Consider the following 14,552-nt stretch of genomic DNA (forward strand, 5'->3'; position numbering starts at 1 on the left):
TTCAAACGTCAAACTGGTTTGAGCCTAAATGGGGGGTCTCACACAAAGGGATGAAAGAGCCAAACACATAATTTATGCATAATTTATAATGCTATATAAGACCTATGTTTTACTTTTTTACTTCGAGTACATTTCAGGGCTTATAGTTTTTCACTTGAGTAAAGAAGTTGAATCAGTATTTCAACTTTCACTGGAGTATTTTTTAACACAAGTATCTGTACTTCTATCCAAGTAAAGAATGTATGTACTTTTGCCACATCTGCAAAAGATACACTTCTCGCCTCATTGTTTGAAACACCTGTTCAGCTGATATATCTAACTAGCCAGCACCATGGCAGCAACTTAATGCTTTTAAGTATGCAGACACGGTGAGGAGATGCTGCTAAAGTTCAAACTGAGCATCAGAATGAGGAAGGATGGTGATTTAAGTGACTTTAAATGTGTCATGGTTATTAGAGCCATTGACTGTAGAAAACATGGACGACGCGACTCCGCCTCCTCCCACTGTGCAAAAATGAAGCCAAAGGCCGTTTATCAATGCCCAAGTACGCGAGTACGTACTCGCGTTCTCGGTGAGTACGTACTCGCAGAGAACGCACGGGAGTACTACCCGCCGAGAACGCGAGCACGGACTCGCGATATGTACAATTGGAACACCTGCGTACGTGATGATGTCACAGGTCCGGAGTTTTTACTGCCGTCCCCTCTTAATTTAACTGTGAGCAGTGTTGGGACTAACGCGTTATTAAGTAACGCGTTACAGTAACTACGTTATTATTGTGGTAACGAGCACGGTAACTAGTTATTATGCCAAAACCAGGAACGCGTTACTCGTTACTGGGATTTAGATAGGCTCGTTACTCGTTACTTCGTGTGGTGGATATCGCGGAGCTTCCACAGATTCAATAACATTAACAAGTGGTGGAGGCCAGCAGGTGGATGAAGGAAAAGGGAGGCAAGAGGAGAGACCCGAAGCGGCCGCTGGTCCGCGTGTCAGGTGAACTGAACTTCAGGTAAGAAGTTATGACCTGCAGTCTATCTGAGTCAGATATAAACCAAGTTTAGGTGGAGTTTATTTTCGGTATGCTGACATTTTCGTACTGCGTGCTAGCATGACGGAGTTTCTATACAGCTGGGTGGGTGCTATGTTACTGATGCTGAACTTTATTTTGTTCATACGGTTAATTATTAGAGTTGCCAACCGTCCCCTAAAAAACAGAATCGTCTCGTTTTCAGTGAAAATATTACGCGTTTCGTACTGAGGTGAAAAGGAACACAGTTTGTCCCGGACTTCAGCTACAATGAAAAAGACACAAAGCTGAAGCTGCACAGCTGCCTCTTCTTCTCTCATTCTCTCCTCTCCCGTTTCTACTTCAATCACGAAACTGATCAATGATCAGCTGATCGGCTTTTCTCTGTTGTTTATTTATCGCCCACTTTGCGCCAGAAAGAGGAAACCAGCGGAGGTCGCGTTAAACAACAGCAGCACGTTTAAGCTTGATCAGCTGTTGTTAGAATTTATTTAATATTAATTTCTAGTATCAGCTGATGTTTGCTGGAGCCACAGCTGTAAAGCTGCTGGTCATGATATCGGTTTGGTTATCTGGTGAGAGGGAAACATGCAGATGAAACCAGGAGATGTCCTTACTGAATCATCAGAGCTGAACAGGTGATGGAGAAACAGGTTTACCTTTTAGGTGACATGAATGAGTTGAAGGGAAGTTATGAACTGTTTCTGAGAGACAAATAACACCAGCATCCTTTTCTACGTAGCTGACAGCTGGTAACTGTGCAGGGGCGGGTCTAGCAAAGTGTTGCCAGGGTGCCAGGTAGGGCATTAACAGGGAAAGGGGGGGGACAAGGAAATACTTTTCTTTATTATTCTCATTTAAAATGTCTCGCTTTAAAAAAAATAATTATCTGAGTCTTACAACAAACAATTGATAGATTGATACATATATACCATCAGAACAGTGTACATCACTGTCACAACAGTGTTTATTTTCATTCAAAGGCTTTATGATTTTTCCTATAATGGTGGGCCGGTCTCTAGTCAAAATGCCCGGGACGATTGTTTTGTCCCAGTCCAGCTCTGTATGCAGCTCATCTGCAGTCTGGTGTTACCTACATCTTCCTATTCAGAAGGCAGAATTTCCAAGTTCTGAGTACAATCAAAAGCACCACGACTGCAGTTTTTGTGTTGGATGTAAAAAGCAGGCTAGAATCATGGCGGCGGTCAACGACGGTCCAGGCGTGGGATTTCTCTCGTGGAAATGTGCACATTATTTTTTCCTTTCTGTTGGTAGGTGGCACAGTGCACTTGTGGCAAGTAAGCAAGCTAGAAGACTGGCAATCTTGCTGGGTATCCAGTTACGGAAGCAACACATTAACAAGAGAATTCTGAGTAAAACCAAAGTTACTTTCCCTAGTAACTAGTTACTTTGAAAGTAACGAGTAACTTGAAGTAACTGAGTTACTTTTTTAGAGAAGTAACTAGTAATGTAACTAAGTTACTAATTTAAAGTAACTTACCCAACACTGACTGTGAGTAACATGTTATGAAGCTTAACTGTAATCACAGCCAAACCGGTTTACTCAGGAACAAATAAAACACTGAAATAAACCAAACATTAACATTTAGAAGTGATCTAAGTGACTTATATATCATTTTTAACCTCAGTAGTGAAACCTCTAATAATAAAAATAGGGTACATGTACATACGTGTACATACCTTAATAAAAACAAGCAGGTGAGATGTTAGAACGCTTTTATTTCTATTTTAGTGGACACTCAATACTATAGACAGCTGCTGGGGTTTCTTTAACCTGAGTAGTGAGAAGTCCGCGAGCGGGGGGGGGGGGACGATGTGCCGGGAGTCCGCTGTTGAGTTTTGGACGAAATGCATTCTGGGATATATAGCTGTCCCAAGTCCACACCGATGCATGCTCGATAAAACGGGCGGATCGAGAACACATCCGGGACTTTTTCGCGTTCTCGGCTTGATGCGTACTTCGAATTGGAACAGTACTTGGTCTCCGACTGATGACGTATCACGAGTACACGAGAACGCAAGTACGCACAAGTACGCATATTGAAAAACGCCCAAAATATCCCGCTTGTGGAAGCTGCCATCTTGCAAATTTGGAGCCAGAGTCTGCGCAGTAGTGACTTGAGGTGGAGCGACTGTGTAACGCTCCCGCCCACACACCCGCTGGACGTGACCGCAAACACGCCCCCCTACACTTTTTACGTAGCCCGGCTGCTCGAGTTTTTTTGCTGGTTTACCGCGACTGACGACTCCTTTAATTAAGGTAAATACAACCATGTCACTGTTATAAAAAAGACGCACAGCTTAACATCTTATAGTTCTAAAATCACTTTGTTGTTAATTCGTTAGCTAGATTAGCCGCTGGCATACGCACTGTGTTAGAGGCTTGTTGCTAGCTAGTTAGCGATGCTACACACCTGTTACTCTAATAGTCTGTGTTATTGAAGGATTCAGCACTTCTTATGTTTGTTTTTATCCATTTTTAGACAGCGATGAGATCATCTGCACACGCTACAGAAGCCCAGAGTTACTGTTAATATCAAAAATATCATGCTGTCCTTTGAGATTTTAACATAAGACTGTGAGTGTAATGGATCTAAAACTGTTTAAATCTTCAGAGCCCTCTACATCCTGGTAACATGGAGACTTTAAAAACAGCAGCAGAACGTTTCAGTAGTGTAGTCTAATTTGTCCTTTTCATTTTATAATAGAGTCCATATTATATCAACAGCTACATTCACCCTGGAGAGAAACTAGTGAGGGAGACCACCAGGACCAAGCTGGGTTTCCTGGGTCCAGAGGTTTGGAGAAACTTCTTCCTTTTCTTTCATCACAGCTGTCCTGTGCCAGATGTTCTGTTGACCGACTGAGAGAGACTTCATTTAAGAAACACCAGGAAGACTGAAGCTCATCGCATTGATCAAGCAGGACTCATGATCTTCACCAGCAACTCCCTCACAGGGAAATCTTCAGCACTCCTCCGTAGGCCTGATCCAGGAGATGGATACACCCAGCATTTCATGAACACTGTGATGAGACCTTTGGTTTGTGTAATGTTATAAATACTCAGATACTCCCCAGAGGCTCCAGACTTCTACATAAAGATATTATATTCAGTCCTGTAGAAAGTTATATATTTAAAAATATATGATCCTCTCTGGTTACTCTGGTATGAATAACTCTGAATCACTTATAGTAAATAACACACAATCTGCAAAAAACTGTGAAAGAATTCCAGATGACAAGTTTGTAGTTCAACATACAAGTGACGACCTTTGACCTTCATCAGGTTTTATTTAATTGTGTTAGAGAAAATCTCATATGCTCTTCATGCAGCTGAGTACATCAAGTGTTTAAAACGGAAGCTGTGCAGCTTTGTGAAACACCAAACTGAGGTCCTGTTAATGCTGATATATAGTGACACAGTTACATGAGTGATTAATCCTTTTGTTTTTTTTGTCTTTAACTTTATCAATAAAGCTGCAGCTTTCACTACAGCACGTGTGGTACTTTAACCTTTGTACTGTTTTCATCAGTTCATTTTGCAGTTAACATATGAACATGTTGGATGATCTGTCTGCTGTCACTGGGTGGTGCTGAGGTCTGAATCTGAGGGCAGCTCCTGTAATCACAAAGACAACAGAACCATCAAACTCAGATATAAATTTTATCCCTCAAAACTGAAATAAAGCTGATTCTTCTGTCCTCACACACTCAGGATCTGAAGTTCTTCTCTTACATTTTTTCAGTATTACACTACAGTACTTTAATCCATAGTTCCTGATTAATGAGGAGTTACTGAAGTACAAGCTTTTGAAAAAGATGTTACTGTCTTTACAGATGTGGCACGAGACTGAAAACATGCTGTTGTTTGCACATATTTGATATTCAGCTCTGCACAGGAGCTGAAGCAGAGTGCAGCCTGTTGCTTTTACAGTATAATACTTGTAATAAAAGTACAGTAACAATAATTAGTGACTGATTAGCCCGGGGCGTTTCTCTTGATTTCTTTAGTAAGTTCATTCACCTGCACAGATTAGCTAAACGAACCCTGACAGCCGAGTGCTCATCTTAGCTAGCTAGGTCTCAGGACATAGCTAAGGACGGTAGTTACGGATTAGCTTACAAACACGATTAACTTACCGAAAAAGTGCAGCGGGGCCTCGGGTCCTTCTGTCGGGTAGTCCAGTTTACTGAAGAACACCTCAGACTGTCAGGTTAAAACACTCGGTCGTGTTTTTGTAGCGTAAACGCTGGCCCTCCTCTCAGAGCCTACGCTCTATCTGCTATTCCCGAACACAGATACGCAAGTTTCTCCGTGACTGCAGCTGCCAGTCAAAGCTGCTATGATGACGTTTCACCCCAATTTAACATCACCGCGGTAGGAATTAGAATCAAACTTATGGGAAAGGAGACCCCTTGGACATCAATCAGCATGATGAGAACTATTGATAACAAAAGAAAGAATCTTTGGAAAAAAATTATCTGAGGAGAATAAATTTATTTTAGTCCGACCCCAGTCCCATCCGCTAACATGGAGGAGGCGGGGTTTATGACCTATACTGCAGCCAGACACCAGGGGGCGATAGAGACGTTTTGGCTTCATTTTTGGGGAGCTGTGGCGTCGTCCATGTTTTCTACAGTCAATGGTTAGAGCCAAAAGGACTGGTCTGAGTATTTGATAAAATGCTGATTTTTTAAAAATGTTTCCCACATTACCATCCATTATATCTAATATAATATCCAATTTGCTGTACAATGAGGTGGAATGCCTTTTGGAAAAGAACAAAAACATACATGCTGAGTGATATCAGATGTGTTACATTATGCGGGACAGATTTGCAGAAAGTGAATTGTGTCTTTGAGCAGGTTATTTTCATGGAAGTTTGAATCCACCCCCTCAGGTTTTCAGTCAGAGAACTGAGGAGGTACGATTATGAATGAGTGGTTTTGATTTTTTAAGCTCTATACTCTTAAAGATTAAAGAGTGTTTTCAACCTACAGCTAGACTAACAACTAAAAGAAAAACAAAAAAACTCTTGAATTATTTAAACAGCTTAAAGTCTAACAAATATGATGCTTTCCCTGAGTGTAGAAGTTCCCAACATGGCCACCTCAGGCTCTCTTTCAGAAACCAGTTCATTGGCAGACTATACTTGCAAAGAGCTGAATGTTTCACATTTTACAGAGATGCATTTGAGATTTTGTAAACAATTTATTGAAATTTTATTCAATAGTAAATACACGTACATGCTTTAGTATTCTTCAATATTTATACATTTGATATACAGACACAAACTTACTGTCAGTCAAAAATGTGTCTATGGAGATGATTCACTTGTGTATGACAAGCGAGTAAAAGGCAAAACAAAAAAAACAACAACACCCCAACTAAAGAAAACAGCATACACAAATCTGCACAGATCTACAGCACACTGAAGGCAGAGTCACCAAAGTACTGGTTAAATATTTCTGGGTGGGAAAGGTGAAACTGTCTAAGAAGACGCTTTTTCTCCTTGGCTGAGATCTTGGTATCCAGGTGGATGTTGTTTAAGAGGACCCACAGCGCTTGGTTGGTGGTGTTTTTTGTAGAGTTTTGTAAAGTGTTCCTGTCGACCTGCTGACAGAATGTAGAACCTGAAGAAGAAGAAGAAGAAGAAGAAAAAAAAAACTGTTAAAGGGAATGAACATTGCATAATTGCCAATTTAACATAACTACAGACCTCCAGTCTCAGCTGGGAATAAAGTGATCTGGAGATTCTGCCACCACTGGGGGGCAGTGAAACATCAATAACCTACACATGATGTAGACCAATTTATGCATCACAACGGACGAGGAGAACAAAAATAGAGAGGAAAATTAAATTAAAATTGATTTGAAGAGAAATGTCTGGATATTATTCAGTTTGTTTTTCTGCTGATTATGGTCTCCACCAGGGAGCATCTGCTCTTTAGCTGCATGACCTCTTAGCTGTTCTGGCCAGTTAGTCTATGACAGATCCATCAGTGCTCATTTTTCTTAGCAGAGAGCTGAAAGATACTAAATCACTCTGTGGAGATGAGGGAAATCTGCTGTTGCAGATATTCAGGATGCCACGCCAAGAAAAATACTGCATGATGAAGAAACTGTTTCACCCTGTCAGTAATTAAAGATTTTTGGAAAGGCTCATAAATTTTTCATGTTTTGTAGACATGTGTAGTAATACACAGTCATAGTGAGAGAATGAATAACATCAATACCATTATCACCTGAATTTTTTTTTTCCAATTTGAGTTATTTGATTGAGAATTTTAAGAATTTAGAGCATTGAAAGATGGCTGTGACCTGTTCCAGTTAAAGAAAGACTTCATGTTAATGTTAAAAGATAAAAGTATTTAATTTAAATTACAGATACCATTCCTTTTGTGTTTTGCAGTGAGATGGAATTGTGGGATCTGTGTTTTTTTTGTTTTTGTTTTGTTTTTGTTGTTGCCTGTCCCGTTTGGTTCTTTTGCCATCAGAATTATTGTCTAAAGGCGAAGAAAGATGCCCAACGGATTTACGTTACCAAATGGACCATCCCAGGCTTGCCGTATTGGTCTATTTGATTCACCTTTTATTGTTTATTTTATTTTATTTTCACTCGCTAAATACGGGACACACTTGACTGGGGAAAAGAAAGGGGAGAAAGAAAGGGAAAGAAAAACAGCGGTGAAGAGGAACTGTGATAAAGGGCAAAAACCAAAAACCAACAAAACAGAATAAATACTAAATATTGAATATTATTGTGCAGCACACAAGATCGACAGCGCACAGTGTGCTTTGAGGTAGGAGCCAAAAAGGGTGTAGTGTGTGTGTGTGTGTGTGTGTGTGTGTGTGTGTGAGCATGAGCGCGCTTGTATTTAACAGGTTCCTTCATGTAATGATCTGCTAGAGGGTGTGGGGAGCCATAGCCCCGTCCTCCAGGGCATGAAGCAGGTATGGAGGAGATCAAGGCTCCAGACATTCAGAGGCCCACAAAACACAAGAGACCAAGGAAGACCAACGGAGGGGCAGCCGCGCCACTATCCCGGAAAGAGCTGAGGGGAGCCCCAGATAAGGGGTCACTCAGCAGCCGCGGAGCAGAAGCCAGGGGGGGTTGCAGTGACGTGCCCATGAGCTCCGCCGGCAGCCAGCTGTGCCAGAGTGACCGAGCCCCAGGCCGAGAGGCCGAGGGCACCCCACCCCTGAAGGGGCCAGAGCGAGCCCCAGGCTCCGACAAGCAGCCACCAGGAGTGAGCCGGTGCGTACCTGGACGCCCATTCCCGGACACAAAGAACCACCAATGCACCGATGTCTGAGGGCGTCTGCCACTGGCAGGGGAAGTGGTGGGGGGAGACAGGCCTCCATACAATGGAGGACCTGAGATGTCCCCAGAGACGTGGCGTCTGATACCCGACCTGACATATGGACACAGACATACAGGCACACACAGATACAAACATCTATTCCCACCCTCATGCTCTCATATGCAATTACTCAACACTCACCCAACGTGGACACAGACATAAATAGACACTGTACACACAATCACACTCCCCAAGCATACTCTATACCCCAGGTCTAGGTACCCTTGCCCCTGGAGGGGGAAACTGCACCCAGACCCAGGTGGTGTTACCCTTTTCCCTGGGGTGGAGAGAAGCAGACCGCCCCGACTCCGCAGCAGCAGGAAGGCCCCACATTCCAGACCCCAATCGGACGGCCAACTCCTCCTCCCAGCCCCGCCGCCCCAACAGGCAACAGAGAACAGGGGTGTGTGAAGACTCCAAACCTCCCTCCGCCCGCTCATATGTAGTGTTGATGCATGTGTGTTCTAAGGTGCATTTAAAACCCAGGAGGGCATGGAGCTACCTGCCAGAGAGCAGCAGGTAAGCGCATAGCCCCTCCTGCTAGCCCTCAATGTCTACGTGTATTTAAAATTGAGAGGTGGGCAAAGGCGCCAGGGGTGAGGTTGTACACCCTGATGGTCTTCTGGATGCCATGTAGCGTGCCCACCCCCAAGATCCTATATGTATGTGTTATGAGAGTGTGAGTAATGTGAATGTCTAAGTTGTGGGATGAAATTGACGCACAGGCAGCCAGAAGGGGACGGGGGGGGGGGATGCCTCCCCTGCACCCTGGTGACACACCTTTACCCAAAGGCCCTGCATGTGTGGGTGGTTGTGGTGGAGTGGGAAGAGGGAGGCAGGTGGAGATGGGGAGGGAGGGAAGGAAGGGAGGGGCAAGTGGCCCCTCCCTTCCTTCCCTCCCTCCCCATCTCCACCTGCCCCTCCCTGGGGGCCAGCTCCCCCACTGACCCCAGTAGGCACCCCCATACTCTGCAACCCACCAGGGAAAGGGGCCCAGGCCCATCCGGACCGGGGCCCAGTTTAGCAGCGCCGCCTGGCCCCACAGAGCCCGGGACAGCTCACCCGACCCCACCACAGAGAAAACTGCACTCACCCAGTCATCCACTCATCTTCCAGACTACACAAGACAATAGACACCCAGGCTGAGTTCTTCCTCCACCTCTCCTATATTTCCCCCTCCTGCAGAGTGAGTTGTAAGATGTAACAGCCTCCCCCACCAGTTGAAGAGCCCCGCAGGTGGCTCGATGCACTGGCGGCACCCTGCGCCAGGGCTGAGCCCCCATACACCGACCCGCCCACAACCCTGGTGACACACCAACCAGGACCCAAGCCCCCAACGTTCAGCCAGGGCCCCAGCCCGGAGACGGAGCACCCCCAGAACCCCCCGCCCACCCCGGACCCACCCAGGGGCAGCCAGGCTACCAGGTCAGTAACCCACGTCCGTCAGCACAGACCCTCCCCTAGCCCCGCTGCACGCAGCCACGAGGAAACCATCACCTAAGAGCCAACAGAGGCCTTAACAGGCCATGACCGCAACCCTGGGTTGAGCCCTCCAAGGAAGATGCTCCTGGGGAACCCCCCAATGCCCCAAGCCTGTCCCTACCCCCACAGCAATCACAACAGCGAAGGTGGGACCAAACTATGACCCCCCCCCCACTAGGTGATGGAGCTGATCAAAGGAGCCCAGAGCAATTGATCTGATGTGGTGGCAGAGGCTGTATCAAGACTAATGTAATCTATTAGATAATTTCTATATTGGTTAGAATTACGATTATTTTTATTTTTCCAGTTCATGAGGACTGTTTTCTTGGCTATGCATAGGGCAGTGAAAACCATATGGGCTATATTCTTTTCTGTAGTGACTGTAGTGATCTGTTCTCTTGAGTTTCCCCCGTCTTAAATGGAAACTGATGTTTTGTGTCATTTACCAAAAGTAATCAAAAGCCATTTACCCGTCACATCCGGCTGTTTCTCCTGTACGAGGCAAGCCAGCTTGTCACTCACTACTTTGTGCAGAGCCCCTGGTATCTGGAGCAGAGAAAAAAAAAAAAAAAATAATAATTTTTTTTATATATATATATATATATATATATATATATATAACAAAGCTGCACATAATCCATGAACTGAGATGCTGCTCATGTAACAACCCCCCCCCCCCCCCAAAAAAAAAAAAAAAAAACACACTGTTGGAAGAACAAGAACTGTGTAGCTTTACGTTTGCATTTAACCCATTCATATTGTCCCACATCGTCTTCCTTTGTAATATCTACTGCTTTACACATCCATGTGTGCAGATGCTGCCAGCAGCACCCAAAACGAACCTTCGAGACACATTCCCATTTACATCGGTGTCTGCTGTGTGGCCACTTGTGTACGGCTTTTTTATAATAATTGCCATCTCTTCTCCTACAACTCAAAAGGGCCCCATGCAAACACATTAAGTTGTTGGACAAGCCACAGATTTATTTAGCAACGGTTACCAAAGAGAATATTCTAGATAAAGTAACTGATTACATTAAGGATGGCCAACTACAGTAGGTCATCCTTAGCGGTGGTTTGAGTGACTGGACCACAATGGGTTTTGTTCTTATGTACAAACATTTCTTGCACAAATCTTTAATCAATCATTTCCCCCCCCTGCTTTCTTGCAGCACTGGGGCAAGAAATCAGGAAAAAACATCATTACCACTTTCTCACAACACAGACCAAAAGCATTCTATTACCTTGAAGATTTCTTTAACATTGCTTAGCATAAAGACCAACATAAGATCTTCTTTCTCTTTGGAGAGAGCCTTGCTGTGTAGGATCGCCCTGGAGAAAGACCTCTTCACTGCCAGCCTGTTCTCAATCTACAGATGACACAGCACATCTTTGATCTCAGACAAAAACAAACAAACAAAAAAAACAAACAAACAAAAAAACAAAACACAAAACAGAAGTGTGGCCTTCCCCATAGAGAATAAAACAAATAAAACCACCACTTGCTCTCACCTCCTTGTCCACTTTAATCCCATGTGGGTCAGCTGCCAGAGACATGAAGATAAGCAGCCTACGGAGCTCATCTCTGCTGCTGTGCGGCAGCAGCTTCAGACACAGCTGCAAAGCCTCAAGAGCCTTATCTAATTTAGCATTTACTGAAAAGGTGAGAGAATGAAAGAGACAGTTGTGCATGCAAGTGGTGAGGTTATTAAAATTTCAGTAACTTTGGAGGAGAAAAAAAGCGCGGTTGGAGACGCGGTAAAAATCTCACCGTCACGTCTGAACCAGTGTTCTTACCGAGCAGCTCGGTGATGGCCGTGTAGATGTCAGTCATGTGCTGCGGCAGAAGTGGAGGCCTGTTTGTGTTGCTGTAGTGTTTGACCAGAGTCCCATATAGCAGCAGCTTACACTGGGCCAAGCCACTTGGGGAGAGATGTGGGTGCTCTGCACTGTTGTCACCTGAGTATTTTGAAGCTATTGTTAAACATGCCATCATTGGCAACATAAGCTCTACATGTCTCTCACCATAGCTCACCAGTGGCGTTTACATGCTTTACCTGATTCTGATACTCATCATACCACTTGCCTCTTTCTTGGACGCTGAGACCAGCTGGTTCTGGGTCACAGCTCTCATCATCTTGAGGGAAACAATGAGGCAGCTCCCTGCTCAGCTCCACTACCGGCTGGTCAGGCAGGAAGTCCAAACAGTCCAAAGCTGCACAGAGCCACTCATCTTCCCTGAAGAATGAGGAGGAAACAGTGCAAGTGAGATCAACACAACAGAAAATTTATAAATAAAATAATGAAGATTTTTAAAAATCCAAACTTACTGAGAGTCTCGGAAGGCCTTGAGGATCTGTCGGTCCAGGTGGTTGTTGCTGTAGATCAAGTCTGGGTTACTGTGTGCCAGGTTGGCTGGAGATGGAGAGGATGGACTCTGCCTGCACTGAAGCACGCCTTCCAGCACAGGGATCTCCACCAGGTTTAACAGCCTGAGCAGGGTCTGCTCCTGCCACACCTCATCCACCACTGCAGGAACGAGCCAGAGGAACCAAGCTCTAATTGAGTTGCAGCCTGTGCAGGTGTATTGCTGCCTTTTGTCCCCCCAAAATGCAGCCTATGATAGGAGCCATGCTGTTAAACTACATGTGTAATGTTATTTGGCATCAACATTGTCTGATATATACATATATTGCTCAAAACCTGAATAGATCATTCAGCATTAATGTCAAATTAACAGATGTGCAAGTTAATCAAACCATGTGAATCAATGTACTCCGATTACCCTCAGGGATGCTGGATTGTGGCTGATCCAGTACCATCTGCTACATGTCTTTTTGAATTCAGTTTGCCTGATGATCACAGCTATTTAATACAGATTTCCTGCTTGTCCTTTGTATACCACAGCATTATGTATTGCAGAAACATTTGCTTTAGTTTAGTTGTTCAGTATTGCTTTAGTGACACATATGGAAAAAAAAAGAAAGATTTGTGCTCACATGATTGCGGTAAACCCGTGTCTGTCTGTACCCTGCACGGACTCAGACTCAGACTGTTCATTGGCAGCTCCAGTGATTGGCTGCTAGTGGCGGAAGCATCTAGCTGGCTGGAAGTATGAGTGAAGAGGACTGGGGTGAACATATCAACAAGCGATGCAGGGGGACATGTCTGCTCGTCCTGCCTGAAATGCAAAAAAACCCCACTGATTTTAGGACACAGTAAATTCAGACCTTGATGGATCTACGCTACAAAAGAATCAATGCAGTCCCAAAGGTAAAAGCAAGGTGTACCTAATAATATGGACAGTGAGAGTATAGAGTAATATTTATACTTTGTCATAAAATATTCATATATGAGATAAATTTTGACTTGCTCCCACTTTTGGTTAATGTTTTATATGCAGTGTGCCTGTAATACAGATAAATAAATATTTTAGAGGTGATACCTGTCTGAAGGAGCACAGGTGAAGAACTTTTGGATCCCATTCACAAGCACACCTTTTTCCAACTCATCTATTGAAGGAGTAGATGTGCCTACAAACCTGCACATTTATATGAAATGTTTAGGGAATGCCATCATAGATAGAAATATTTAACACAATAAAAAGTTATTTAAAGAGTTTTTTTTTTTCATGTATCCAACCTGTAAAAAGCGCTCTTGCTGTCCTGAAACACATCCCGTTTCCTGTCTTTTCCCAGCACTTTGGTTCCCACTGCCTCAAACACGCCGCACTCCAACAGCGCCTGGCACACACACACCACTTTGTCCCGAGACACGATGGAACCTTAAGTTTAATCAAACAGAAGGGCCAAATATCATAAATAAAATGATATCTAGAAGGTGAAGCTATGGGAATAAAACAGCATCTACAAACCAACACACACACCCTCAAAGCCCTTCGCTTTAGCAATGTATTCTGCCAGTACATCCACACCCTCTGAGCCAAGGAAACAGTCACTGTGGGATTTCAGGAGGACTCGTCTGCGCTTCACAGTCACAGTAGACTTCAGATGGGAGATAAGGCTGCTCCACATGGTGGAAGACTGGACTGGCTTGGAGGCCACACAAGGAGCTTAAAAAAAGGCACATTCAGAACACAAACTTAACATATTTTACAGGCAAGTTGTGCAGGGCACGATTACAGATATGCAAAAGGACAGATGAGACCTCTTAAACACCTTTATAGGAATATATATCTCTAAGAGAATGAGGGAAAGGAGAGAAATCAAGGGTTGAGGAGGAAGGTTAAACTAAGTACAATAACGGAAACCTTAAAAATGACCACTGCTAAATCCTTTGGCACAGCTGTTTGTAAGTGTAGCTTTGCAACGCTTGCTTAACATGAGAGAAAAACAATCAGATCTCAGTTCAGGCCTCTGCCAGGTGCAAACACCTGACTGAAACTCACCTTGATTACGCACGCACAATTTCTCCGCAAGGTTCAGCGCTGCGGCTCTTTCTTTTATTGAAGCCATGCTTCTGACTGACTACAAAGAGCTGAGAATGGGCGGGTATAAAAGCAGGAGGAAGCAATCAATGAAAGCGCCTCCAACCAAACAAGCGCCTTGTCTGGCGTTTCTGTGCAGCTCTGTAATAAAACCGCTAGAGGGCGCTAGTCGCTTAGTCACACAGAGACCTCTGGCTATGGAGGTC

At 44.2% G+C, this 14,552-nt stretch overlaps 1 protein-coding gene across 4 annotated transcripts; it reads right to left on the reverse strand.

The window, feature by feature from the left end:
• Positions 1-6,244: 6,244 nt before the first annotated feature.
• On the reverse strand, positions 6,245-14,474 carry LOC100711448 (DEP domain-containing protein 7). 4 transcript variants are annotated; one of them, XM_019360791.2, is made up of 12 exons: positions 14,308-14,474; positions 13,786-13,971; positions 13,542-13,683; positions 13,345-13,440; positions 12,899-13,080; positions 12,230-12,428; positions 11,986-12,137; positions 11,697-11,858; positions 11,412-11,554; positions 11,144-11,269; positions 10,346-10,445; positions 6,245-6,686 (listed from the first exon to the last, which is right to left on the reverse strand). In XM_019360791.2, the coding sequence occupies exons 1-12, from the start codon at positions 14,372-14,374 to the stop codon at positions 6,475-6,477; spliced, it is 1,767 nt and encodes a 588-aa protein (XP_019216336.1). In that variant the 5' UTR covers positions 14,375-14,474; the 3' UTR covers positions 6,245-6,474. The 4 variants fall into 4 exon arrangements, with proteins under 4 accessions (XP_019216336.1, XP_019216337.1, XP_019216338.1 ...); XM_019360792.2 differs by having other exon boundaries at positions 10,370-10,445; positions 14,308-14,471; XM_019360793.2 differs by lacking the exon at positions 14,308-14,474 and adding an exon at positions 14,170-14,279.
• Positions 14,475-14,552: the final 78 nt, after the last annotated feature.

Source organism: Oreochromis niloticus, linkage group LG7 (assembly GCF_001858045.2).
Source record: "Oreochromis niloticus isolate F11D_XX linkage group LG7, O_niloticus_UMD_NMBU, whole genome shotgun sequence".
Classification (NCBI taxonomy): Eukaryota; Metazoa; Chordata; class Actinopteri; order Cichliformes; family Cichlidae; genus Oreochromis; species Oreochromis niloticus.